Raw genomic sequence first — 26257 nt, 5'->3', positions numbered from 1 at the left:
TCCAGGCTTTTAACTGCAGAGTTACATGGAGGCCAGTCTTCTCAGAAGAACTGCATGCTTGGCACCTAGTTACCTGCTCTCTCTGACTCCCTCTCCAAAGCACTTTATCTTGCATAGGCTCCTTTCCTCAAGTCTTGACCCCAGCTGGTAAGGAATTCGCTAACCGTCCCTTAAAAGACTTGAAAAACTCAGTTGCAATACAAATATTAGTGTTTTAGCAAAAGGACTTAGAAATGGCTGATGACTCAGCCAAAGGAAAGAATTGCTTATGTTAGGACTTTCAGAAGTCTTTGTGGCCGGGGTGGGGGCAGTGAGGAAGGCACTCCCCACCCTACAGGGTTAGTGTGTGTGTGTGTGTGTGTGTGTACGCTCAAGGATAATTTTCTGTAGCGTTCTCTGTGGGAACACAATGGCATGATGGCAAGCTGGTTTTACTGGGCCATAGTAACTGGGATAAAATGAGACCTTCTTGCCCAGATCATGAAAAAAACAGAAGGTTACAGAAAATATAACAACTAAAACATGATGCCTTCACATGCAAAAGAGTCAAATTGGACCCTTACCTCTCACCATATAAAAAAATTAACCCAAAACAGATCAAAGACCTAACTATAAGAGCTAAAACTATATAATTATTAGAAAAAAGCCAAGGTGTAAATCATCATGACTTTGTATTAGGCAATAATTTTCTAGATATGATGCCAAAAGCAGAAGTAATGAAAGCAAAAACAAATTGGACATCATCAAAATTTAAAATTCTGTGCTTCAAAGGATACCATTAAGAAAGTGAAAAGACAACACAGAATGGAAGAAAATACTTGCAAATCATATATCTGATAAGGGACTAGTATCTAGAATATATAAAGAACTCTTGCAACTCAATAATAAAAAGACAACGCAATTAAAAATGGGCAAAAGATCTCAATAATCATTTCTCCAAAGAAGATATGCAAATGACTGGTAAGCATATGAAAAGATGCTCAACATCGTCAGCCAACAGGGAAATGCAAGTCTAAACCACAGTGAGAAACGACTACACAACTAACTGCACGGCTGTAATCAGCATGACAAGTGTTGGTAAGGATGCAGAGAAATTGGAACCCTCATGCACTACTGGCAGGAATGTAAAATGGTGCAGCCGCAGGAAAACAGTCTGTCATTTCCTCAAAATGTTAAACATAGAGCTACAGATGACCCAGCAATTCCACTTATAGGCGTATACCCCAAAGAGATGAAACATATGTCTGTGCAAAAACTTGTAGATAAATGTTCACAGCCGCATTATTCATAATAAACAAATAAGTGGAAACAACCCTACATCCATCAGCTGATGAATAGATGAACAAAATGTGATCTATACACACAATGGAACAGTATTTAGCAACAAAATGGAATGAAGTACTGATTGATGTATGCTATGACGTGGATAAACCTCAACAACATTATGCTAAGTGAAAGAAGCCGATTACGAAAGACCACATATTGTTCGACTCCATTTTTGTAAAGTGTCCAGAATACGCAAATCCATATCCATGGAGACAGAAAGTAGGTGAGAGGTTTCCAGGGGCTGGGAGTAGGGAGAATGTCGGGAATGGGGAGTGATGGCTAACAGGTAAGAGGTTTATTTATTTATTTATTTAGAGGAAGATTAGCCCTGAGCTAACATCTGCTGCCAATCCTCCTCTTTTTGCTGAGGAAGACTGGCCCTGAGCTAACATTCCTACCCATCTTCCTCTACTTTACCTGTGGGACGCCTACCACAGCGTGGCTTGCCAAGTGGTGCCACGTCCGTACCCAGGATTTGAACTGGTGAACCCTGGGCCGCCGAAGTGGAACATGTGAACTTAACCACTGTGCCACTGTGCTGGCCCCTATGAAGTTTGTTTTTGGAGTGATGAAAATATTCTAAAATTGATCGTAGTGGTGGTTGTGCAACTCTGAATATGCTAAAAACCATTGAATTGCACACTTTAAATAGGTAAACTGTATAGTATGTAAGTTATATCTCAATAAAGTAGTCATAAAAAACAAACAAAAGACACACATACACACACACTAGAATGCCTTACCCTTCTCTGTTGAGGTCTGGGAAGTCCTGTAGCTCCAGAGGTGCAACCTTCAGAGCCAGTCTCATTATGCTGGGCTTGGCTTAGGATGGGGCCAGGGGTCAGTGAGGTGGGATGGGAGCGTCAGGGTTAGTTCTTCCAAAAGTGTTATTGAACAAGTATTTTGGAATCAACTGATGGTTGAGATCACTTGAATGCAGGAGGCCGACTCAGGTGCCAAGGGAAGCATTCCAGAAGGAATGGCTAATTGAGAACCATGCCTTTCCCTCTGAAGTCACTACACAGCTGGAGTAGGGATTGGAAAAGCATGGTGACCCCAAATGCTCCTACCTTGACTGGCCCTGGTAACCCGCTCCTCCTAGGGCGGAATAGAGCAGAGTCCATTTCTCATTATGCAGATGGCCAGGCAAGGACAAGGAATGTCCACTTTAGAGATTTTCACAAATAGGATTAGAAGTCCATACACTCTAGATAATTTGGAGACCTCCCTGCCTAGAGATAGAGAAAATGTTCCAACAGTTCAATTGAGATAGCCACTAAGTTAGTTGTCCATTCAGTTTGAGATGCTACTTATTAAAAATATCAAACCAGTATGTATTAAATGCTTATCATGTGGGGAAAAAAACTCACAGAATTATCACAATCAAAAATTAAAACAACTACGCTTGCTACATTTGAGGCGATAGAAGATTGAGAATTGTGGCAGAAAACTTGAAACTAATAATAATAATAAGGAATCAAATGAAAACTCTAGAAGTGAAAAATAAAACAAGTGAAATGAAGAGCTCAGTGGGTGACTATACCAGCATCTTGTACAGAGCTGAAGAGAAAAATCAGTGAATCAGAAGATAAATCAGAAGAAAATATTCAGCAAGAAACATGCAGAGACAAGAGGATGAAAAACATGGAATAGAGGTTATATCTGTACAGAGGTGACAATGAGAAAGCCCAACATATGTGCAAGTGGAGTCCCAGAAGGAGAAATGAGAGAAAGAATGCAATCTTCAAAGAAAAAATGGCTGAGAATTTCACCAAATTGATGAAAGTCCTTAAGGCACAGATTTCAAGAAACCCAGTGAACTCCAAGCAGAATAAATAAAAACAAGTTCACATCCATCACGGCACATGGTGGCAAAACCATTAAAAACCAACGACAATCTTAAAACAGAAAGAGGGAAAACTTTTCTCTTTCAAAGTAGCAATAATAAGGACAATTGACCTCTCAACAGAAGGAGTAGAAACCAAAAGACAGTGGGATGGTATATTTAAAGGGCTTAAAAAAATAAAAACTGTCAGTCTAAAGTTCTATTCTCAATGAAAATATAAAAAATAAAGACATTTTCAAGCAAAGAGAAGTTGGGAGAATTTGTCACCGGAAAACCTGCACTAAGTGAAAATGATCCCAGAGGGAAGGTAAGGGATGCAGGAACAATTGAGGAGCAAGAAAAATGGTAAATTTGGTGGTAATTCTAAATAAATATTGCCTGTATGAAAAACAATAATGTCTTAGAAAACAATTTGGAAGTTCCCCAAAATTGTCAACAGAGTTACCATATGACTCAGCAATCCCACTCCTAAGTATACACCCAAGAGAAATAAAAACACGCACCCACACAAAAACTTGTACACAAATGCTCACAGCAGCGTTCTTCATGACAGCAAAAAAGTGGAGACAACACAAATGTCCATCAACGGATGAATGAATGAATGGAACAGTATTTGGAAATAAAAGGAATGAAGTAGAGATGCTACTGCAACATGGATAAACCTCGAAAAAGTTATCCTAAGTGAAAGATGCCAGTCACAAAAAACTCACATACTGTCCAATTCCATTTATGTGAAATGTCCAGAACAGGCAGATCCATAGAGACAGACAGTAGATAGCAGTTGCCTAGGGCTGGGTGCATGTCGGGGGACGACTGGGGAATTACTGCTAATTGCTTTCTTTTTGGAGTAACAGGATGTTCTAAAATTGATTGTGGTGATGATTGCACAACTCTGTGAATATACTAAAAACCATTGAACTGTGCACTTTAAATGGGTGAATTATGTTACACTTGAATTATATCCCGATAAAGCCATTAAAATAAGTAAAGTCATGTGCTACGTAATGACATTTTGGTCAACGGTGGGCCAAATATCTGACAGTGGTCCTGTAAGGTCAGTACCACGGAGCCTAGGTGTTTAGTGGGCTACACCATTTAGATTTGTATAAGTGCACTCTGTGATGTTCCCACAACAACGAAATCACCTAATGACACACTCCTCAGAACCTATACCCGTCGTTAAGCAACACATGACTGTAATGTCTTATGGGGTTTAAAATACATACAGTAAAAATATTCCCAACAACTATGATATACGTCTGGAGGAGGATTGTGGCAAATTGTATTTTCCGAATATGGTCACAACAATATCTCTCAATCCACATGTTCACCTTATGATGTGACTTTTGACACTTGTCCCACTGAGAGGTGGGTGTCTGTGTTGCCTTCCCTTGAATCTGTGTGGGGCTCTGACTACAAAGGATGTCATCTGACCTCCAAGGCTCGGTCATGAAGGGCAATACAGCTTCTACCTGGCTCTTTCTGAGGCACTTGCTCTTGGAATCCAGCCACCATGCTGTGAGGAAGCCCAAGCAACTCCATGGGACACCCGCATGTAGGTGTACCTGGTGACATTCCTAGCTTGGGTTCCAGTCAACAGCTAGCATCCATTATCAAACATATGAGTGTATAAACATTCAAATAATGCCCGCCTCCAGCCAACAAATCAACCTCAGCCTTTGGCTCTTTCCACCTGAGGCCTCAGACATCATACAAGAGAGGCAAGAGGTCCCCTCTGGGCCCTTTCTAAGTCCCTAAACCACAGAATCTGTGAGTATAATAAAACTACTCTTGTTTAATACCACTAGATTTAGGTTGCTTTATTATGCAAAAATAACGGATATAGGGATATATGAAGTTTCAGTGTTCCATAATCCATACATTGTCTTGAAAATAAGTAAAAGTATCAAACAATATTTGACTTTGATAAATGAAGGACATGTAGTATAATCTCTCAAATAACCATTAAATAATAGTAAAAGGGTATATAACAGCCAAGCTAAGGGGGAAGAGGATGAAATAATAAAAGGCATTCCATCAATCTAAAAAGGCAAGAAAGGAGAAAAACAGGAATATTGAGTAGGGAGGAAAGAGCTAAAACTCATTGAAATGGTAGATTTAAAACCAAATATGCTTATGATTATGTTAAATGTAAATAGACTAATTGCTCCAATTAAAAGGCAAAGATCATTATTCTGGGTTGTAAAAAACCCCAACCATGTACCATTTACAAGAGAGTATCTCAAACATAGGAATATAGAAAGATTGAAAGTACAATGATGGAAAGAGAGACTTACCTTGCAAATGTTAACAAAAAGAAAGCTTTATAACTATAATAATACGAAACAAAGTAGACATTAATGCATAAAGCATTACTAGGAACAAAGGCGGTCATTTCATGATGGTTACTTACGCAATTTACCAGGAAGATATAAGGCAAATTCAGTCTGCATGTACCTAATAACACAGCCTCAAAATGCGTAAGGGCAAACAAGGAGAAATAAATAAATGCAAAATCATAGTGGGAAATTTTACTACACCTCTCTTAGTAACCGATAGAATAATCATATTTTTTAAAAAATCAATAAATGTATAGAAGATTTGAACAAGATGATGAGAAAATGTAACTTAATAATCATGCACAGAACACCGCAGAATATAGTCTTTTCAGGTGAGGATAAACTGCTTTTACAAATTGACCACGTTTTGGCCATAAAGCAAGTTTTACTGCAAAGGACTGAATCGTACAGAGTATGTTCTCTGAGTACAACTCAACTACACTGAAAGTCAATAACACACAGTAAATTAAGGTGTCCCAGTACGTTTGGAAGTTAAGGAATAAACTTCTAAAGAACCCATGGATTCAAAAATTAACCACAAGAAAATTTGAAAATATTTTGAAGTTAATTAAAGTGAAAAAAACCACATATTAAACCTTGTGGGACACGCTGAAGCCATGCTTGACGTTCAGGTTTTACTGCAACATTAGAGAAGAAGACAGCCTGGAAAATCAAGGAGATGCGCCAACCTCAAGGAGTTAGGAAAAGAACAACAAATTAAACCCAAAGAAAGACAAAGGAAAGAAACAACAAAGACGAAAGGAAACATTAATGAAATAGGAAAACAAAATAAACGTCATTACAGAAGCTATGGAAATGGAAAATAAGTGAATATTAGAAATAACTCCTTGCTAAAAATTTGAAAAATTGGATTAAATTGACACTTTTCTTTTTTCAAAAACACAACTTCCAATATTAATACAGGAAGAAAAAGAAGATCTGAATGGTCTTAAAAGTATTAAATAGAATCTGTAATCAAACAACTTTCCATGAAATAGACTTCTAGGCTCGGATGGTTTTATGAGTAAACTTTACAAAATATTTATGGAAAAATAACCCTAATCTTGCACAAACTCTTCCAGAAAAGAGAAAAAGGGACTATCTTCCAACTTGTTTTATGAGATGATCATAATCTCGATTCCAAAACCTGATGAGAAAATTGCAAGAAAGGAAAGTGGTCAGTCAACCTCACTTGCAAACATAGGAAGAAAAGTCCTAAACACCATGTTAGCAAACCAAAGCCAGAAGTAACAGGAAAGATAATACATCACAAATTGTTTTTTTTTCCAGAATACAGACTTGGACAACATTGTCAAATCAATGTGTTTTACCACATTAACAGAATAAAGAATAAAAATCGTACCATCATCTCAAGATCTGTAGAAGAAAATGGTTGGTGAAATCCAATGCCCATCTAGGATTGAAACCTCTTGGTGAACTCAGTAGAGCAGAGGATTTCTTTTGCTTAATAAGGCACATCTGCAAAAAACGTACAACAAACATCATAATTCATGGTGAAGTGTTGCAAGCTTTCTCTTGGGAACTGGGGACAAGACCGGGACCCCACCATGACACTTTCATTCAGCATTGATTTGGAGGTCACAGCCAGTGCAGTGAGGAAGGAAAAATAAATAAGATATAAGGAATGTAAAAGAAGAAATAAACCTGCCATTCTTCACAGTTGATATGTTACCCAGAAAATCCCAAAGGATCTCCAGATAGATGATTAGAATGAGAAGTTGATGGATACAAGGTCAATCTATGAGAATCATTGTACCAGCAACAAACAGAAAATGAAATTTAAAAACAAATACTGTATTAGTTATCGATTGTTGCATAACAAATCACCTAAAAAACTCAGTAGCTTAAAAAAACCAACCATGGACTATATTTCACGATTCTGTAGGTTGGCTGGGCGGTTCTTCCGCTGGCCTTGTGTGGGGTCCCTCCTCTAGCTGGCATTCCAGCTGGAGCTGGTGGCCTGTATTGGCCTCATTCCTGTGTCTGGGGCCTCCCCTGAAAGGGCTGAGACGTCTGGGACTCCCTCTGCATGCTCTCTTTCATCTCAGACTTCTTCATAGCATGGCAGTCTTAGCACAGAGGTCGGAGGGGGCAACAGCAGAAAGCCCAGGACCTCCTGAGACCTGTGCTCAGAAGTCACCGGCAGCCACTGTGGCCACATTCCACTGGTCAGCCCAGAGAAGGGGTGGGTAGTGGACTCCACCTTTCGACAGGAGGAGATGTGAAGGATTTTCAGTCTTCTTTAATGGATCAAAGACGCCACTTACAAAGTGTCACTTACTAGGAGTAAATCTAACCATCCATGTGTAAGACCTCAATACAGAGAACTAGAAAATATCATTAACAGAAATGCAAAATCTAAATTCATGGATGGTACATTGGTTCTCACCCTCTGAGAAGCAGTTGCCTAGACAGGCTTGGATGTACCTAAGATTGACAGTTAAAAAAGGTTATAACTCAGGAACAGCCAGATGGAAGAGATGCAGAGGGCAAGGTATGGGGATAGGGCACGGAGCTCCCATGTTCTCTCTGGGTGCACCGCCCCCCCCAGCACCTCCATGTGTTCACCAACCCAGAAGTTCTCGGAACCCCAAAGATCAGGGATTTTTATGGAGGCTTCCTTGCACGGGCATGATTGATCAAACCTCTGGCCATCGGTGGTTAACTCAATCTTCAGCCCTTCTCCCCTCCCAGCAGGCGGCCGGCGGGGGTACAGAAGGTGCCAGCTCACTAATCAAGGTTGGTTCCCTAGCAACCAGCTTTCATCCTTAGGGGCTTCCCAGAAGTCACCTCATTAACATATACTCTGGGGTGGCTGAAAGGGGCTTGTTATAGATAACAAAAGACACCTTTACATTCTTTTTTTCTTATGGAAATAAATTTTATTTTTAATTTTCCAAGTAAAAAAGCTGCAACTTTAAATAAGTTGTTGACAAGACTTAATTGATATCTTGTTAACCTTATACAGCATTAATGTTTTGTTTTTCTTGAAAAGACTCAAATATACTTGTATTGCATCCTTTAGAAAATAAACTAAAAGATGCTTGCATTTAAAAAGTTCTGTGAAGAACATTCTACCACATGCATGTTTTTCATGATACTTGAAAACTGAGTTATATTTTGTCATTAAAAACTTAGTTATATCATACTTATATTATATGTTATTTATATTATATATTATGTGTCATATTATATGTCATTTTACCTATCTCTTAGAAGAAAAAATAACACAATTGAAATAACTGGCTCACTAATCTTTAGTTCTGTTTCCACAAATAAAACCTATCACTTGGCACAATGAGAAAGCAGAAAATAATACGCAAAACAAGAAGAGCTAAGCTGAAATCAATTATCCCTATCAAAAGATAACAGATTAAGCGTGGGACATCAACATGAGAAGAATAGTCACTGTTTATTTTTTTCTACCATTTAACTAAGGCTCAAAGATAATAAAAATAATGTACCATCCATCAGTGTGTATGAATTCCTTATCACATTTTCCCTATTTTATAAGGAAAGGAAATAGGTTTAATGTTTAAGGAAGACTACTGAAATGTTATCACTGAAAGGCAATTTTGCAATCACACTGCTCAAGAAGCATCCAGAGGACCCTTTCAGAAAGCAGGCTGCTGTTCACGCCCCAAATGGAGATTAGTTGATCCTAAGTAAACACGAGGGAAAAAATGAAAACACTTTTTGTCCTCATTCATACTGCTCCCTCCACCCCGGGAATTCAGATTAAATGGATTTTAAAGATCTCTATTTTATTTTATTTCGTTATATCTATTTTAGCCACTTAATGTAAATGAAAAGCAACATTCATTTTTAAATAAAATCATAACACTGTTTTTGAAACTGGACAAAGTGTTCTCCTCATGTAAGAGAATGAGATCAACAGCAAATTCTTGTAACCAGACAATTATTTACCATAATCAGTTCAGGTGTAACTTGAAGCTTTCTCACGTTATTTTCAAGTCAAGCAGAGACAATTAGGCCACTGCCGTCATTTCCGCATTCAAGGTCGTTTAAGGCAGAGTCATCTTTCAGTTCCAGTTCCTCTAAATCTTTGTCTACAGTTGTAACAGTTTTCTTCCAGCATTTCTTGGGAAGTGCATCATTAGCACAAGTTTTTCTCATTGTAGTGCTTGGCAATTTCTTCAGATCAAAATCCTGTTCCCTGAGAGTTTTCAGATTACCTGCATTTACAGCGTCTGGAACCTCAAGGCCGCATGCATCCTTGTATCCTTCATACCCGCTGTTGCTCACGCTCCGTCGTGCGCTTGCTGACTGTCTCCTGGGAACAGTGCGCCCTCCCTGCCTGTCTTTGATGCTGTTATGTAATTCAGTCTGCTCCTGCTCACTGTTGAATCGATTTAAACACCTGTCAGTTAATTCACAAGCATCTTTCTTTGAATAGCCTACTTTTTGGGGATCAAAATGATTCTGAAACCACTGCAGTTTTTCATCAACAAGGTTGAGACGCAACTCCTCTTCATTCTTCAGCCTTTCATTTTTCTCTTGTCTGTGAGCCTCTCTCATAATCTGATCTGCTTTTCTACTGTATGGATGGATGACTTTTTTCTCCCATCCTACACTTTTTCCCTTTGGTGCTTTCGGCTTAGTTACATCCTCGAGGCCTTGGGGGACCTCCGCACTCCAGGCCCCGAGCAACCTCACCAACAGCAGTGCAGAAGCTCACCGGGCGACTCCAGCCCAAACACACGGGGGGCCCGAGAAGCTGGGGCAGACCCTACATTCTTATCACCTAGGAAATTTCAAGGGTTTTAGGAGCTCTGTGCCAGAAACAAGACCAAGTATACATTTCCTACTATAAATTACAATATCGCAGAATCCAAAACAGAGTCAAGTATGTCTGGACACTTGATTTTCCAGAAATAATCACTGAAGAGCATGGGGTGCAGACAGCCTTCCCCAAAACCATGAATGAGTGGGGTTGTATCATATGGATGGTACAAAAGAAAACAGCCTCCTCCGTCACATCATAAACAAAAAAGCCCAGGTGAGCAGGAGATCCGAAGGTGAAAGGCACAACAATGAAGCTTCTAGAAAATAACAGATGATGGAGAGTTACCCAACCCTAAGGGACCAGTGACCCACAAGTGGGTCTTTTTGCCCAGAGTTGCTCACGCCAAGAGAAGGGGACTGGGGGTTCGGAACAGCGGAGCAGAACCTTTACTTACTGAGCAGTGAATGGAGGAGGCAGAGGTCGTGCTCTAAAACACCTTCTCCCGGAAGGGAAGGTGAGCATGGTCCTCATGGGACGTGAATGCAGAGGGGTCTCCGCGTCACGGCTCAGGGCGGGGGGCATTTGGGGAAGGCGCAGGCTTCCTTTCTTGCACGTGGCACCCTTTGCTCACATTTCCTTTTGTGCATGGCTCCCCATCGCCATCTTGGACCTTTCTGGTTTGGACCAGTTCTGCTGTTTGGCCATCTGGCAACATTCTGCCTTGGTTCCTATAAGAAAGCAAAACTTAAAACAAAGTATTAGACATGGAAAATGTTTCAGGGACTTCCCTGGGTGACAGGAGTACTTCATATTTTCATGACTTTGGGGCAGGGAAGTGTAACCGCCAGCCCTCCGGTATCGGCTCAACTGACCCCATCTCTTATCAACAGAGTGAAGGAGGATTGTCTTTCAGAAAAACTGCAAAGTCACGTAGCCAGGGCATGCGCAAAAGAAGGAATCGTGACCCGAAACGACCTCAGAACCAAAGGCCCTCCTCCCCACAGAACCCAAGGACCAGGACAGGATGGAAATTTGAAAGTCGGACTCTTATCAGAAGCGAGGGGTCCATCGTTCAGGAAGATCTGGTGTTCAAATTCCTTCCCCACATCATCAAAAACGTTTAGAACGCCATCATAAACGTTTAGAACCCTGTCATAAATGTTTAGAACCTCACCATAAATGCTTGAAGCCCACCAATCAGAGCCTGCCCCACCAGCGTTTCCACGTGCAGCCCGTTCTCCCTAACCTCTTAAATTTTGCCCCAAATCCTGAATCTGGGAATCAGATCTGAGGGCGCACGCCCCCTGTCTCCCTGGACATCCGTCTCGCAGAATAAAAGCTGATTTTTCCCCAAGGCGGATGCCATAATTAATTGGCTTATTTACGCGCATTGGGCAGAGAACCCCAACTTTGTGCAGTAACAGAAGCACATTTTGAAAAAGACACAAAAGCACTAGTCATAACAGAAAAGGCTGACGAATTCCATCCACTGCAGCAAAGTAAGGACTGCTTTGGAACAGAAATTCCAAAGTATTTAGAACTTAATGGGAATGGAAGTGCTACATGGCCAGCCCTGTGGGAGGCAGGGAAAATCACTCTCAGAGAGAAGTGGGTCCCCTCCACTGTATTCACGTGAAAACAAGAAAGGCTTAAAAATAAGTGAACCAACTGTCCACTTCTGAAAGCAGAAAAAGAAAAACAAAATAAATCCAAAGAAAATAACAGGAAAGAAAATAAAAGTGGAGATAGTGAAATAGAAAACAAACAAAAAAATAGAACAGAATCAAGAGCGTGTGTTTTGAAAAGACTAATAAAATAGACAGTCCTTCAGCAAAAAGCACCAAGAAAACAAGAAAGAAGACACAAATAAACAACATCAGAATTAAAGAGAGGGCAGAACCAAGAAATTAAAAACTGTGATTAGGAAAGACTTAATACTCCACATTTGAAAACCTCAATGAAATGGACACTTTTCCAGGAAAACATTTATTAGCAAAGTTGGCTGGGGAAGAAAGAGAAAAATCTGAATAGGTCAATAACCAAAAAGGAAGATGAAATGTTAAAGACCTATCCCCAAAGGGTATCTGGAAGTTGGATAATAAGAAACAGACACAACTAAACTGAACAATTATTAGCTAAAAATGCAGGAGAATATCTTTGTGACCTTGAAGTCGGGATGGTCCTCCTAAACAGGAGAAAACAGCAAAGCCATAAAGGACGACGTTAACAAATGTGACCATATCGAAATCTAAAACACCTATGCCACAAAGTCTTTGAGAATTCCAAGAACAGCACACACATGTGCTCCATTTCTGTGTATGAGGCAGAATATGATTATCCAGAATGTGACAGCCTCCTACACATCACAGCAGAAATGTGCAAAGGCCCCAAAAGGACTGACTCAAGAAATAACTCCTTCCCAAATGGCTGAGCAATACCAAGAGCTGTGCAACTTCAAGTGAAAACAATAGCGAGACACCTGCGTGCACCCAGCAGGTGAGCAACAGTCCTAAAGTTCAATGATATCAATGTCTGAGAGGTTGTGGGGCAACCCATACTGACCCCCACCCTGCTGGGGAGAATGTCAATGGTGGGGCCGCTTTGCACAACAGTTTATGAGTGAAAATGTCCGTGCTGTTACTGTGAGCAACTCTACTTGTATGTTTTTATCTGAAAAAGAAAAAAACATACAGTATGTGTGTCCTTGAAGGTTTATACAATGTTTATTTTAACATTTAAAAAATAATTGTAGTTTGCTATTTAAATGTCCACTGATGGGTATACAGGTAAGTAGAATATATGTGTTAAAATGGTAGCGTATTAAGTAACAGTCAAAATGAACAAATTAGAGCTATATAAATCAACGTGGCTTGGTTTCAAAAATATTGCTGGGTGAAAAAAACAAGATACAGAATAATGTGTACAACACGACCCCACGTTCATAAAACACAAACAACATAATACAGTTGCACGTACATACAGGTGCATAAAAGTATTCTAAGACATCTGGAAGGATACAGGCCATCCTGACAGCATTGATGGAATATTGAGGGGTCTCCGGAGGACAGGGGGAGGCAAGGAAACCGGGAGGGGTGTGGATTAAAGGGAACATTAATTTTATTTGCAATGCTTTAAATTTTTAAAAGGAGAAGATGAATGCAATGTTTATGTAATTATAACAATAATAATATGGGGACCCAGTAAGGGCAGGCATCCCAGGTTTGCCATCTTATCTCGGAGGGAGAACTCTGTAAAAGGGAGCAACAGTCAAAAGACTTTAATGTGATTTTTATTCATGCCCCAGCTGGTCTGAGGCGTCTATCTGAATAGAGGGAAAGCAGGGTTTATCACAGAAGGATTGCAATGAGAAAGAATAAGCTAACAAGATTTTGCAGAAAAAGGATAATAGCCTTGCAAAGCAGGCTATTGTTTAGAGAGGTTTTTCTAAATTCCTGTATCCCCCCGCCATAAATTCAGCGACTGTAATAAAAACCCAAGTAGTATTGGCTTAAATCAGACAGAAGTTTATTTTCCTTACAGAGGAGTCCGGACACAAGCAGTCCAGGGCGATACTGTGGTCTGTGCTATCGGGGACCCAGGCCCCTTCCCCCATGTTGCTCTGTGTCCTCCACATGTGGCTTCCATCTAATGGTCTCAGATGGTGGCTGTAGTTCCCACCATCACATCCTCACACCCACCTGGCAGCTAGCAGGAAGCAGGGAAGAAGTGGAGGGCCTGCCCCTGTGTTTTGGAGGCACAACCAGATCACGCACATCACTTCCACTCTCGTCTGGAAACCAGAACTTGCTCCCACGGCCCCTCTAAGCTGTAAGGGCTGCTGGGGAATGTTGTCTTTATCTGGGCAGCCATACAGCCAGCTGACACACAGGGCTTCTACTTCTAAAGGACACGGGGAGGAAAGAAGGGATACGGGGAACAAGGAGTTCCTGCCACACCCTTCTGCATATCAACAACCAAGCCTGTGGAACAGGTCCTGTCCACTCACCTGATTCTGGTTTCTGGCCCCAGGACATTGTGGGACGCCATAGGGAGAGGGGGAAGGAGGGCAAAGCAGGCAGATGTGAACCCAGATCTCCCACGGCGGGCCTGGCAGAGGGGTGGGGGCAGTAGCCAGCACAGGTAACATGAGGCCACTCCGCAACACCAAGCTGGTGGCTCAGGATGGTCAGGTAGGGAAGGTCCCCAGGCTCAGCTTTCCTGAGCCAGCCTGGCTTCCTGTGCTGGTGTGGATGGAGCAAAGGACAACTGAGGGCCCACCAGGAGGCATCAGAGGAGCCCCATAGCAGGGCAGGGTGGCTCTGCAGCAATGCCACAGTGCAGATTCACGGGTAGGGCTGCCAGACTAGCAAATACAGGATCCTAGCTCATTACAAATTTCAGACAAATGAGAAATTATTTTTTAGTATAGGAATATCTCATGTTCTATTTATTTGTTTATCTGTAATTCAAATTGAACTGGATGTCCTGTATTTTATATGGAAATCCTACAAGGTTAGGGTTTTAGGGGTCCAGCCAGGCCTCAGCCGGGTCTGGAGCCCCAGCGGGGACCAGTGTGAGCTCAAGACAGACATGGGACCTCCAGGCTCATCTTGACCCACAGAGAGACCAGGAACCACGTGGGCCTGCAGGGCAGGCAGCAAGCTGGGGCTAACAAGATCCGACTCTTCCCTGGCCTCGGGGTGGGGGTGGGGGCAGGGGCTGCCCCCGCCCCAGACTAGAGGCCAATGCTGCAGAGAGGAGAAGAGAAGGGAGGCTGAGACATATTTTTCCCCAGAGACTCAGCATCACCCAAGTGCTGTTTAAAGTGTCTCCAAGAACTAGGTTTTCATCTTAGGAGAAAAAGTTTATTAATTTTTACTGCTAACAGGCAAGCGAGGACGTGGGACCACCTGGTTAAATGTAGACCAAATAGTCCACATCTTGGGTGCTCACCCAAGCACAGTATAGTGAGCATGTGACCCTACTCCCCTTCTCACTGCAAACTTCCCAGGGCTTTGCAATCTCTGTCCTTCCTGTGGATCACCGTTGTTTGCTCCCAAGTGACCTGTCCCCCTTGCAGCATGGCCAGGGCCCATAATCCACAGCCTTAGCGTCGTCCTCACTCTCAGGGTTTAGGGAAGCTTGGCGACTCAGAAAGTTCAAAGTCTGCAACTGTAATAAAGAGGCCCTCTCAGCTTGGCTGGGCAGCAGGTGCAGTCCAGCACCGAATACTCCCAGCTGCACAAAGGGGTGGTGGGGGCTGGGAGAGGAGAGCCTCAGGCTGGCCCAAACATGGCCCTGTGTGGCCACCTTGAGTCCCGCCTCCCAGGCCCTTCTCCTCCAACTTCTGTTTCTCCCTGCTCCTCAGGCCTCCATTCTATCATGTTTACTGCTAACTTCTCTGTGGCCAAGATGCTGGGGAGGTGTCATCTCTGAGATACCTACAGGCCCTGTGTGTTGAGGGCCCTGCAGTTACCGCAGAGCACAGATTTCGGGGTGCAGAAAAACATCCGTGTTTTAATGGAAAACTGTGCATTGTCTACACACCGCACATCCTTGTTATGATTCTAGCTGTTCAAAAAGTTGTCTTTTTTGTAGCTCTTTGTAAGTTTAAGTTACTGATGGACATTTAAATCGTCTTGTCCAGCAGGAGTTTCAACAATCCCCACCCCAGCCCCTACCCTGAGGACAAACTAGGTCTGCCCCATTTACACATTTATTTCAATATCCCTGATGTATAGGCGGGTCTCTTTTTCGATTGTCTTTTGGTTCTAACACCTGTCTGGTTCCTTCTCTGATTAACGAGTAAAAGTCTTTAGCACTTGTCCTTACCTGAATGAGATTTACGATTTCACCTTTTTCTGAAAATCATCCCTGAATAGGGTTTACACGATCTCAGCTCAGATCTCACATCTGCAGTTTACTGACTTTGTCAGATGGCGTAATCTCTCCGAGATGAACCCCGACTCGCGCCCGAACAACCAGGTTCCTAGGAGCGTTCCGGAACCCTGGGCTCAGACCCAGGCCCCGCCCCTCGCCGCGGCCCCGCCCTCTTGAGGCCCCGCCCCACCAGGCCCCCGCCCCCAGCCCTTCCTCCGGCTACAAAGTCCTGGCTGCAGCGCCGCGGGCCCAGAGCGCGCGCCGAGTCCTCCTGGGCCGGGTCGGGGCCGGGCAGCGGCGCCGCGCAGCCCCCATTGGCCGGCGGGCGGCGGCGGGGGCGGGCCCAGGCCTGCGATTGGTCGGCGGCGGGGCCGAGAGCAGCGGCGGTGGCGGCTGGCTCGGCGGCGCCATGGAGGCGGCCGGAGCTGTGACCCGGGTGGCCGCATGGCGGCGGGAGCGGCGGCCGGGCCGGCGGCGGCCGCGGAGAAGGTGGGCGAGAGGCCGGGCGGGCAAAACCGGAGGCCCCAGCCCCGCGGCGGGCCGTCGGGCCGGAGTCGGTGGGTGCCTGGTCCGGGTCGCGGGGTGCGGGCGGGCTCGGGGCGCAGGACCTTGGTTCCCGGGCCCCTACGCCCGCTGTCCGCCGCGGGTCCTGCCCGAGCCAGCGCGCCCGCCCCTGCCGGCAGCCAGCCCTTCCCCAGGAGAGACCCCCGCCTGGCACTGGGCGCCGGAGGGGGTCTCGGAACCGGGGTGGGACCCCAGAGCGCCGGGTGCGGGGGTGGTGGTGGTTGGTGGTGGTCTGCGCATCCTGGCGTGTGGGCGGGAAGCCGCGGCCTCCTCACCTGTGAAATGGGTTGATAATGCCACCTCTCTCCCCGGGCCTTGGGTCTACGCAGGGGATCCTAGCGTGCCATTTGTAATTGCTGAGTGGGGGCCAGCTGGTGTAATTAGGGTTATTCCTGTCCCTGCTGGACCAGAAGTGGGTGGCGCCTGGAGCGGGGACATCTGAACTGGGTCTTCAGGAGGAGGCAGATTTCAGCAGATGGAGAGTGGGGAGAAGGGTGTTCTAGTTTGAGGGAACAGAATGGGCAAAAGCACAGAGGCATATAAGGGAGGAACATGCCCTTCAAGGCCGGGCTTCCTTCTTTGTCGGGACATTTGCTCACCTGGGGGAAGTTAGGAGGACAGATGTGGCCTTCTGGAAACAGCATCCTTAGCTTTGTTTTTAAACCCAAAGAGTGAGACTGGTCCAGTTCAGACTGGACAAGAGTGGGAAGCAAGTGGTCCCTGGCTGTTGGGGAAGAGCGGAGTGGTGGAGTGAAATTCGAAAAGGAGCATTTTCCATGGCCCTTCCACCTTAGTCTGTCATCCCTGCCACCCCTGGCCGTCATTAGCCAGGTTCCAAAGGTTTCGGGTGTGGCGGATCCTAAAGAGGGAGCTTTGCCCACAGGTGTCTGGTGGAAGTGGGGTGTTGGCAGATGATACCCCCTTTAACCAAGAAGTGGCCTCGGACATTGGTAGCTTCAGAGCATGTCACCTTTGAAGCCCATGACCGATAAGTGGCAGCTGCGCTGTCTTCTCACTGCTCTAAATAATAGTAATAATTAAAAAAAAAAGCTGTTTAATTTAGATTTATCCAGGGTCTTCCACCATGACATACCAAAGGGGCTCTACTCCCCACAACAGCCCTCCAGCTGGGGGTCAGCGAGGGCTCCATGGAGCACAGTTAGGGAAATGTGGACTGTAGCGAAAGCTTGGCCCCTGCTCCCTTAGGCCCTTAAACCTTCTAGTTCTTTGAGTTTTCCTGCCCCTTGCACGTGGCAAAACCTGTGAAGTATATATCTTTGGTCTCTGCAGGGTGATACCTTGTGGCTGTTTTAGGGGGTAGGGGGTGTATTCCTAACAAGAGGGTAGAGGTGGTTTGTGTGTCCGAGCAGAGGCTCAGCTCTGGCTGACACGGGCTGCTGCCGAAGACGGGCGCCTGCCAGCCTCTTTGACTTGATCCATGTTCCCGTAGTTTGCATTAAAAAATGCAAGCCAGAGCATACCTCCCCCTGCACGTCCAGATGGGGCCTAGTTTATTCACTTTTAGCTGTTCTTTTTCTTTACCTTTTTATTTAGAAAAACTTTTAAACTCCCTCTTTGCTTAGAATCGAGGAGGAGCAAGAAGAGGCAGTCTTCCGTCAGGTGGTCAGTTTTAGCCCGGAGCCTTTGCCAGGTGAGGACGGAGGCTCTGCAGCCTGTCTCCGCGTTCACTCTTCAGGCTTCTGTCCGGGACCGCTCCTTCCCCTCTCATCCCCTCTCGGTTACTGTCGGAGCATTTCTGTTAATCCCCAGATTTCTGGTAATTCCTCACTGTTTCCCTCCTCTGACCAGGTAGATATTATGACAAGGACACCACCAAGCCCATCAGCTTTTACTTGTCTTCCCTGGAGGAGCTCTTGGCATGGACGCCCAATGTGGAGGACGGCTTCAACGTGGCCTTGCAGCCCTCCGAGTGTCGCCAGCCCCCTCTGAGCAGCCGCAGGCCCCGGACATTGTTGTGCCATGACATGATGGGCGGGTACCTGGATGACAAGTGAGCACATCGCCTAACCCTTATTTTGTCACTTGTTTTCCTTTGGTGGGGGTGGGGAGAGTGCTGTGTGCGGAAACACTGGCTGGAGATGGGACGCGGGACTGGGTGACCCCTAACGGGGAGAGGGGCTCAGGCCTCTGCTTTGTCTGTAAGGGTTTGGTGGTAGTGGGTGCGTCCTTCCGCTCTGAGACCCTCTGACTCCGAGGCCTGCCTGCACTTGAACTCTGGTAGATTGGGGAGGGCGTGGTGTCAGGGCACCTTCATCTGGCTGCCTGGCCTAGAGACACGTGCTTCCCTGATTTCTGTTCCTCACCTTCCTCGCTTAAGCTCTGATTCTGTGTTCGGGCCGTTGGCTCTGGCTTCTGATGCTCAGAGTTGTTACACGCCGCCTCCCGCTCCCAGCCAGGGGCGTATCCGCCGGAGTTGCTGTGGAGTCAGATTAGAGATTTTAAACGTCCATAAAACAGTCTTGGCTACGATGATCGATGTCGTCGTGTGGGGTGATGGTTGATGGCTTGAGTCAGAGCTGGCGGCCAAAGCACAAACGGACAGGTTTTGAAATGTTAGTGCCGCTCCTGTGGTTATCACCCCAGCCTTCCGTGCAGGACACTGTGTGAACGGCTTACCTCTGAATAGAGCGGGGAAGCCGAGACAGGGAGCTTTTGCATGCGCCCATCTGTTTCTCTTTCCTTCCGTCCTTTGTTTGTCTGTGCATTGAGGCTAAAAATGCTCCGTCTGGCCGGATCCAGTAGCGAAGGCCTGCACGGCCTGTGAAAATGTGTCCGTTAGGCTAATCCTTTCGCTGTGAGGACTGTGGCGCAGTCCTGCTTCTCGCTCTGGTATCTTCACAGTGCCTGGTCCACAGCAAGCTTTCGGTTAGTGCCGACTGAAGGGAACTGACGGGAAACTTGACCTGGGCTGCTCTGTTTTCACTTTGAGGTCACTGTGTCCTTATTCTGTTTCCTGGGCCCTGACTTCCTCCTGGTTTGGTTTGTTTCTTTGCTCAGGTTTATTCAGGGCGCGGCAGTGCACAATCCTTACTCCTTCTACCACTGGCAGTACATTGACATCTTTGTGTACTTCAGCCATCACACTGTCACCATCCCCCCGGTGGGCTGGACCAATGCCGCTCACAGGCACGGAGTCTGTGTGCTGGGTAAGAGCCGGGCACTGGCCTCCGTCTGACGCGGGCAGACGTGGCGCACCTGCCAGGGGACCCAGGGGTTAAACGGCTCGGGCCTGGTCTGCTGCTTAGTGAGCAGAGCTCCTCACCTGGGGGCTGCCTGGATGTGTTTGGACAGGTGTAGGCAAACTCTTTCTGGAAAGGACCAGATAGTAAATATTTCCAGCTTTGCAGGCCCTTGGGTGGCTGTTGTAACTGCTAGTGAGACAAGAGCAGCCACGGACAATAGGCGAATAAATGGTGTGGCTGTGTTCCAGTGAACCTGTATGTACAGAAACAGGTGGTGGCTGGATGTGGCCCACAGGCCGTGGGCGGCTGACCCCGGGTAGAGAAGTGCTCCTCAAGCCCCCGCCTGCATGCTAGTCATTGCTGGACCCTGCTGCAGTGTCTGGCTCACTAGATATCTACGGATGGGGCCCGAGAATTCAAGTTGTCTAGCAAGTTTGCGGGCGATACCTGTGCCGCTGGTGCAGGAGCCACACTTTGCGAGCTGCTGGGTCGGAGGGAGAATGAGGCCATGCCTGACCTTGTTTCTGTCCTGTCCTGGCAGGGACTTTCATCACCGAGTGGATAGCAGGTGGGCAGCTCTGTGAAGCCTTCCTGGCCGGGGACGAGCGCTCGTACCAGGCGGTGGCTGACCAGCTGGTCTCGCTTGCCCGGTTTTTCCGATTTGATGGCTGGCTGATCAACATTGAGAACTCGCTGAGTGTGAGCAGGCCTTTCTCCCGGCACTCGCCCCGCCCCACCCCTGCTGCCATGCAGGGTCCCTCTGCTGCCATCCTCAGCCTCCTCTCGGCTCGGGCTGGGCCGGCTCCCTTACAGCAGCAGGAGCCACTTCCTGCTTCCCAGTTAGAGCCAGCTCGGACGTCTCTGTCACTTCACAGCGAGACGGAACCTCCTCCACCACTGTGTCCAGAGACCGTGCTGGGCTGAGCTTTGCTTCTCTGGCTCTTTCAGGGTGACACCTGTCCTTCCCCGTGTTTGTGCTGTGCTTGGGCTGCGTGTGTGGCTTCCTTCTCATGCCGCCTCCCCACTCGTGGCATCTGTCTTCTCCTGGTTGCTGTGCCTGTGCCCTTCTGGCTTCAGAGGGGAATCGAAGTCACACGGGCTCTGGCTGACCCTCCGCTCGGTGGCCGTGGGGTTGAGGGGCTTCTGGGACCATGGCTTTTTTGGTGGGTCTCTTTGCTCCTGGGATTAAGTGTCCTGCTGTCCTGAGCCTGGCACTTCTCAACACAGACCTCTCTGGGCCTCACCGAGGGTCCTGTCTTCGTCCCTCTCCGCAGCTGGCCGCAGTGGGGAATATGCCCCGTTTCCTCCGGTATCTGACCACTCAGCTACACCAGCATGTTCCGAGGGGCTTGGTTCTCTGGTATGACAGCGTGGTGAGCAGCGGGCAGCTCAAATGGCAGAATGAACTGAACGAGCACAACAGGTGGGTCTGCAGGGCCGGCCGGCCGGCCTTCTGGGCAGAGGGGGCGGGAGCCCTGTCTGTCTTCTGAGCATTGCATGGCCGATGGCCTTGGATGGACAGAGGAGGAGGCAGCGTTATCGCACAGCGTGATGTCAGCAGGTAGAATTGGTGCTCTGTCGCCCGTTGCTCTGGGCTCTCCCTCTCCGGGAGCAGCCTATTCTGGGTCTTGGAGGCAGCCCGTAGTCTGTCGGTTATGAGTGGATGCTGGGTGGGGGGAGGGAGGCTGGGGTTGCAGGGCGGGTGACCCTGAGCCCTTGGTCTGGTCCTCATGGCCGGTCCTTGCTGCCTCCTAGGGTTTTCTTCGATTCCTGTGACGGCTTCTTCACCAACTACAACTGGCGGGAGGAGCATCTGGAGCGGATGCTGGCGCTAGCCGGGGAGCGCCTGGCCGATGTGTACGTGGGCGTCGACGTGTTCGCCCGGGGGAACGTCGTAGGGGGTCGATTTGACACGGACAAGGTGGGCAGTGCGGCCTGCGTGCCTGGCTTTGTGGCAGATCTTTTGTTCCCATCTGCACCCTCAGGGGAAAGAGAGGTGGCAGTTATTCTTGCCAGAATGGGGAAACTGAGGCACTGAGAAATGTCGGTGACCTGCCCTAAGGCTAAGCAGTGCCCCGAAATCTTAACTTCCAGACCGTTTCTAGCCAGAGGGTCCTTCTTGTGTTGGTGTTGGAGGATGGGGTGCCTGTTGGACTGCTGGTCTCTAGGGGCTCTTCCTCCCTCAGGCTGCATGCCTCGAAGGCCCTGAGCTCGCAGTTCCCGCCACCAGGCCGGCTCGGGGGCAGCACTTTCTTTCACGGGCAGCTCAGGGCTGAGGACCGAGTAAACATCCCAAGCTTTGGAAACAAGCGAGGTTTTCCTGGTGAGGCCAGTTGTGCTGGCAGTGCTGGCAGTGAGAAAAGAGGAGGGGGTACAGGTGCTGCCCCACATGGTGTAGGATGAAGAGGGGTTCGGCCTGTCCCGGTGCCACGGAACGCTCTTACTCCTTAGTTAAGCTTTAAGTGAATAAATTAGTCCGATAACTGAAGATCCTCTCCACCCCTGTGAGTCTGATGCTGTAACGAGAGGTGTAGTGAGAGAGACCCGTGCATCCTGAGAGGGGCCCCCACCTCCCTCCCCGCCCCCTCCCCCAGCAGACCCCTGCCCACTTGGACATCTCCCTGAGCTCTTCTCCCCGCCGCCATCACGCCCTCTTCAGGTTGGCTGTGGAACTACAGGGGATGAATCCTAAAAGCCCTAAGTGGAGTTGAGAGGGAGTAGTTGCCAGCTCCAGCCTCCCCTTTCCAGGCTGGCCCCCGAGAGCACCCAGGTCTGTGTCTGGATGCTGGTGGGTCCTGACGTGTCCAGCATTGCTCGGGGTGGGGCGTCTCCCTGACTGCTGTCTCCCTAGTCCCTGGAGCTGATCCGGAAGCATGGGTTCTCGGCGGCTCTCTTTGCTCCTGGCTGGGTGTACGAGTGTCTGGAGAAGAAGGATTTCTTCCAGAACCAGGACAAGTGAGTCCTGCCCGTCCCAGGGGCTGAGTGTAGGCTCATGGCGGCGGGTCTCAGGCAGTTTCTCTGCTTCCTGCGGTAGCTCAGGACTTGCTCTCCAGTGAGCTTTCCAGGGGTGGTCACGGCAGGACCAGGGGCTTGGCCACCTTGGCTGCTTCCGGGTGGGGGGGTCTTGGAGACCAGTTCAACAGGAAGGACGGAGGTTGGGGATCCCGAGGGACCACTCCCACAGCCTTGCATCTCCTGCACATCCATAGTTGGGGAGCTGCAGTCATGCTGGAGGGGATGCAGGAAAGCCCCAAGAACGAGTTCAAGGGGCGTTGAGGCCCCGTTACTCCGGATGAGAGCCACTGCCTCCACGTGTCTCTCTGCAGGTTCTGGAGTTTGCTGGAACGCTATCTGCCCACGCACAGCATCTGTTCCTTGCCCTTTGTCACCTCTTTCTGCCTGGGCATGGGGACTCGGAGAGTCTGCTATGGCCAGGTGTGTGGCTCTCTATGCTGGGTGACCAGGGCAGTGGGGTTCCTGGTTGTCTGTGGCATGGCACATAGCTGCCTTCTCCGTGTCTTCGAGCCTCAGCTGGGAGAGGTGGGAGGGGCCTTGGGGCGTGTGAAGGGCAATGATGGCAGCTCGTCTGCGTGCCCTGTGCTGTCTGCCCCCACCCCGCCTCTGATCCTCTCTTTTCCTTCAGGAGGAGGCGGTGGGGCCCTGGTACCACCCCAGCGCCCAGGAAATCCAGCCCCTCTTTGGAGAGCACAGGCTGGAAGGGGCCAGACAGGGCTGGGTGAAGACCCACTGTTGCCTGGCGGATGCCTGGAACGGCGGCAGCTCCCTGCTCATCCGGGGGGCGATTCCGCGTGAGGTTGGAGATGTGGCTGTGAGGTAGGTGAGTGAGTGGAGATGAGACGTGGGGGCTCAGCGTCTCCCATCGTCCATGTCGATCGTTGAACTGGACAGATGGGCAGCGGAGGCCAGAATGAGGACTGAGGACAGAACTGAGATTTTTTTTTATTGTGGTAAAGAACACATAATACAATTTACCATCTTAACCGTTTTTGAGTGTACAGTACGGTAGCATTAACTGTCTGCACACTGCTGGGCAGCCAATCTCCAGAACTTTTTCATCTTGGGAAATGGGACTATCCCCATTGACCGACTCCCACCCCCTCCCCGTCCCCCTCCCCCTCCCCAGCCGTGGCCCCCGCGCTCCACCTTCTGTCTCAGAGTCTGACTCCTTTAGGTTCTTCCTACACGGGAAGCCTGTAGTATTTCAGAGCCGAGACTTTTCAGCTGTGAAAGGGTCTGGCCTCGGGGGAGGGCTGTGCCCAGCGGTGAGCAGGACTGCACGGTCCCACTCCTGGAGGGTGAGGCTGGCGGCCGCACCTGGAGCCGGCTCGGGGTCTCGGCAGGCTTTCTCGGGGGCCTCTCATCTCGACCTTCCTCCTCCAGGTTATTCTCCCTGCAGGTCCCCGTGCCGCCCAGAATCTTCCTGTCCATGGTGTACAAGCTCGAAGGGCCTTCAGATGTCGGGGTGGCCCTGGAGCTCACCACAGGGAGTGTGGGCAGCTGTCACATCGGTGGCATCTCAGCCTTGAACGGTGAGGGGCTGGGGTCGGCTCCTGCCTCTCCTTGCAGGTCTCTCCCTTCTCAGAGCAGCTCGGGGAAGAGGAGTCTAGCAGGCTGCCTGGGGGGTGGGGGCTGCCGGGGCAGCGCTGGCAGACCCTCCCCCTGCTCTTGTTGGCGTCACTGGGGTCCAGGCCCGGACAGAGAGGTTCATCTCTCAGCCGACACCTCTGGCCCCTGTTGGGCAGCATAGCGTGCTGTGTGGGTTGGACGTGTGCTCCCGCAGGACTCAGGGCTGGGCCTCCTGCCGGCCATGGCACCGAGAGGGGGGGTGTCCGAGGGCGGGGGCGAAGCCAGGAGAGTTAGGCCAAGTCCAGTCCTGGACATCCATCTGCATGCTTTCTCCCCTCCACCCCCTCCTCCTTCCCCTGGGGCCTCAGCCCATCCTGGCGGGTCACAGCGCTGGGGCCACAGGGAGTCTTGCTGGCCCCCAGGGCTCCCTGTTCAGTGGACACCTCCCGGTGTGGTTTTCTTTGGCTTCTCCTCTTTCTCAAGTCCCATGTTTCCTCCTCCAGCAGAAACAAGCTCACGGTACAGCCCCCGGCCCCTCCGGGTGCCCCCTGCCAAGCTGGCTAGATGGGTGGGCCACTGCGGCCAGCAGCTCCGCGGGGGCTGGATCCAGCGGTGAGGGGCTCTCCTTCCTGTTGCGTCCCCGGCAGGGCATGGCCACGCTAGGGTGGGGACTTGAGGAGTGAGGGGCCCTCTGTTAAGAAGCCCCAGAACTGGAGGGATGGACGGGCCCTGGGGCGACCCCTGGGTTTCAGGCAGCTCCACGACATAAGCCAGGACGCTCGCTGCGAGCCGTCACAGTCACACCTTAGGTCTAGGGTTTCCTGCTCACCACCGGGTCCACTGGAACTCCCTTACCGCCACGGCACGGGGCCTCCCAGCAGCCAGCCTTGAAGGCAGCGAGCTGAGGCCCCTTGTGACCGGCCTCTGTTCGCCCCCCAGATGCTACGAGGTGAGCCTGCGCGGCTGCCTCCTGCAGGACCTCTTTGTTCGTTTCTCACGGCTTCCGGGCAGCCAGGAGGAGGACTTCGTCTGTCGCCTTGGAGAAATCCAGGTGAGGCATCCCGGGTGCCTTGCTGGGGCTCAGGCTGAGGTGTCTGTCCCGTTGTAGAGGAGGTGGAATGTGGCCCCAAGCTGAGCACCCACCTCCTGCCTCCCCTGGGTCAGAGGAGAGTTGGGTGGGGGTCCTGGGGAGTGGGACCGCGCGGGGCAGGCACCAAGAACTCCCTGGGCCTCCCGGCTGTGCTGAGTCCTGTCTCCTGGCAGGTGGTGGACGCCGGCAGCCTGCTGAAGCCTCTGCCGCGGGTGCAGGCAGTCTCTGTCTCCCACTTGCGCTGGCAGCAGGCTGCCTCTGAGGGCGAGGGCCACCCTGCCGGCCTCCAGCTCAGCTGTACTCTGCACTGGTCCTACCTGCTCTCCCACGTCCGATGCTTCCGGGTCCACTGCTGCAGAGGGACAGCCGGCTGCTCTGCTGGCGGGGGGCCACCGGGGCCCGAGAGGCCCACGCTCCTGGGCCTGGCTTTTGTCAACCAGTATCGGATAGTGGACCTGGCAGTGGCAGCCATAGGGCCCGGCCAGGATGGCCGTGTGGAGTTCCTCGTGGAGCCTGTCCCCAAGGAGGGGTTTCTGGTGCCGCAGGCCGAGTGGGGCAGGGCGGCCATGCTCTACTCCATGCCTGCCTCGTGACTGGACATTAAAGCCCGTCTTCCCACCTCAAGTCCGAGGCTGCTTCCTTGCTGGGCCGTGA

The 26257-nt window shown here is 49.1% G+C and overlaps 1 protein-coding gene, 1 long non-coding RNA gene and 1 pseudogene across 4 annotated transcripts; 1 reads left to right on the top strand and 2 right to left on the bottom strand.

The window, feature by feature from the left end:
• Positions 1–9279: 9279 nt before the first annotated feature.
• Positions 9280–14313, bottom strand: LOC103551451 (translation machinery-associated protein 16 pseudogene; annotated as a pseudogene).
• An 815-nt stretch (positions 14314–15128) lies between these two features.
• On the bottom strand, positions 15129–16270 carry LOC139073806 (uncharacterized). The gene is made up of 2 exons (XR_011522836.1): positions 16112–16270; positions 15129–15451 (listed from the first exon to the last, which is right to left on the bottom strand). It is a non-coding gene; the product is annotated as an uncharacterized lncRNA (long non-coding RNA).
• A 156-nt stretch (positions 16271–16426) lies between these two features.
• Positions 16427–26227, top strand: ENGASE (endo-beta-N-acetylglucosaminidase). Of its 3 annotated transcripts, none has more exons than XM_070559766.1 (14): positions 16427–16648; positions 18307–18374; positions 18533–18734; positions 19742–19890; positions 20468–20625; positions 21201–21349; positions 21682–21847; positions 22778–22881; positions 23253–23361; positions 23570–23760; positions 24328–24476; positions 25017–25125; positions 25453–25564; positions 25777–26227. In XM_070559766.1, the coding sequence occupies exons 1-14, from the start codon at positions 16569–16571 to the stop codon at positions 26194–26196; spliced, it is 2166 nt and encodes a 721-aa protein (XP_070415867.1). In that variant the 5' UTR covers positions 16427–16568; the 3' UTR covers positions 26197–26227. The 3 variants fall into 3 exon arrangements, with proteins under 3 accessions (XP_070415867.1, XP_070415866.1, XP_070415868.1); XM_070559765.1 differs by having other exon boundaries at positions 16454–16716; XM_070559767.1 differs by having other exon boundaries at positions 16532–16648; positions 18537–18734.
• Positions 26228–26257: the final 30 nt, after the last annotated feature.

The sequence above is a fragment of the Equus przewalskii genome, chromosome 10 (assembly GCF_037783145.1).
Source record: "Equus przewalskii isolate Varuska chromosome 10, EquPr2, whole genome shotgun sequence".
NCBI lineage: Eukaryota > Metazoa > Chordata > Mammalia > Perissodactyla > Equidae > Equus > Equus przewalskii.
This window is presented reverse-complemented; position numbering and strand designations above follow the sequence as displayed.

Excerpts from the sequence above, each read along its gene's own strand:
- ENGASE (XM_070559765.1), top strand. The coding sequence starts at position 16,604 with ATGGCGGCGGGAGCGGCGGCCGGGCCGGCGGCGGCCGCGGAGAAGGTG. Across the intron at positions 20,626-21,200 it reads ACATTGAGAACTCGCTGAGT|CTGGCCGCAGTGGGGAATAT; the intron begins GTGAGCAGGCCT and ends CCCTCTCCGCAG. Across the intron at positions 25,565-25,776 it reads GTCGCCTTGGAGAAATCCAG|GTGGTGGACGCCGGCAGCCT; the intron begins GTGAGGCATCCC and ends GTCTCCTGGCAG.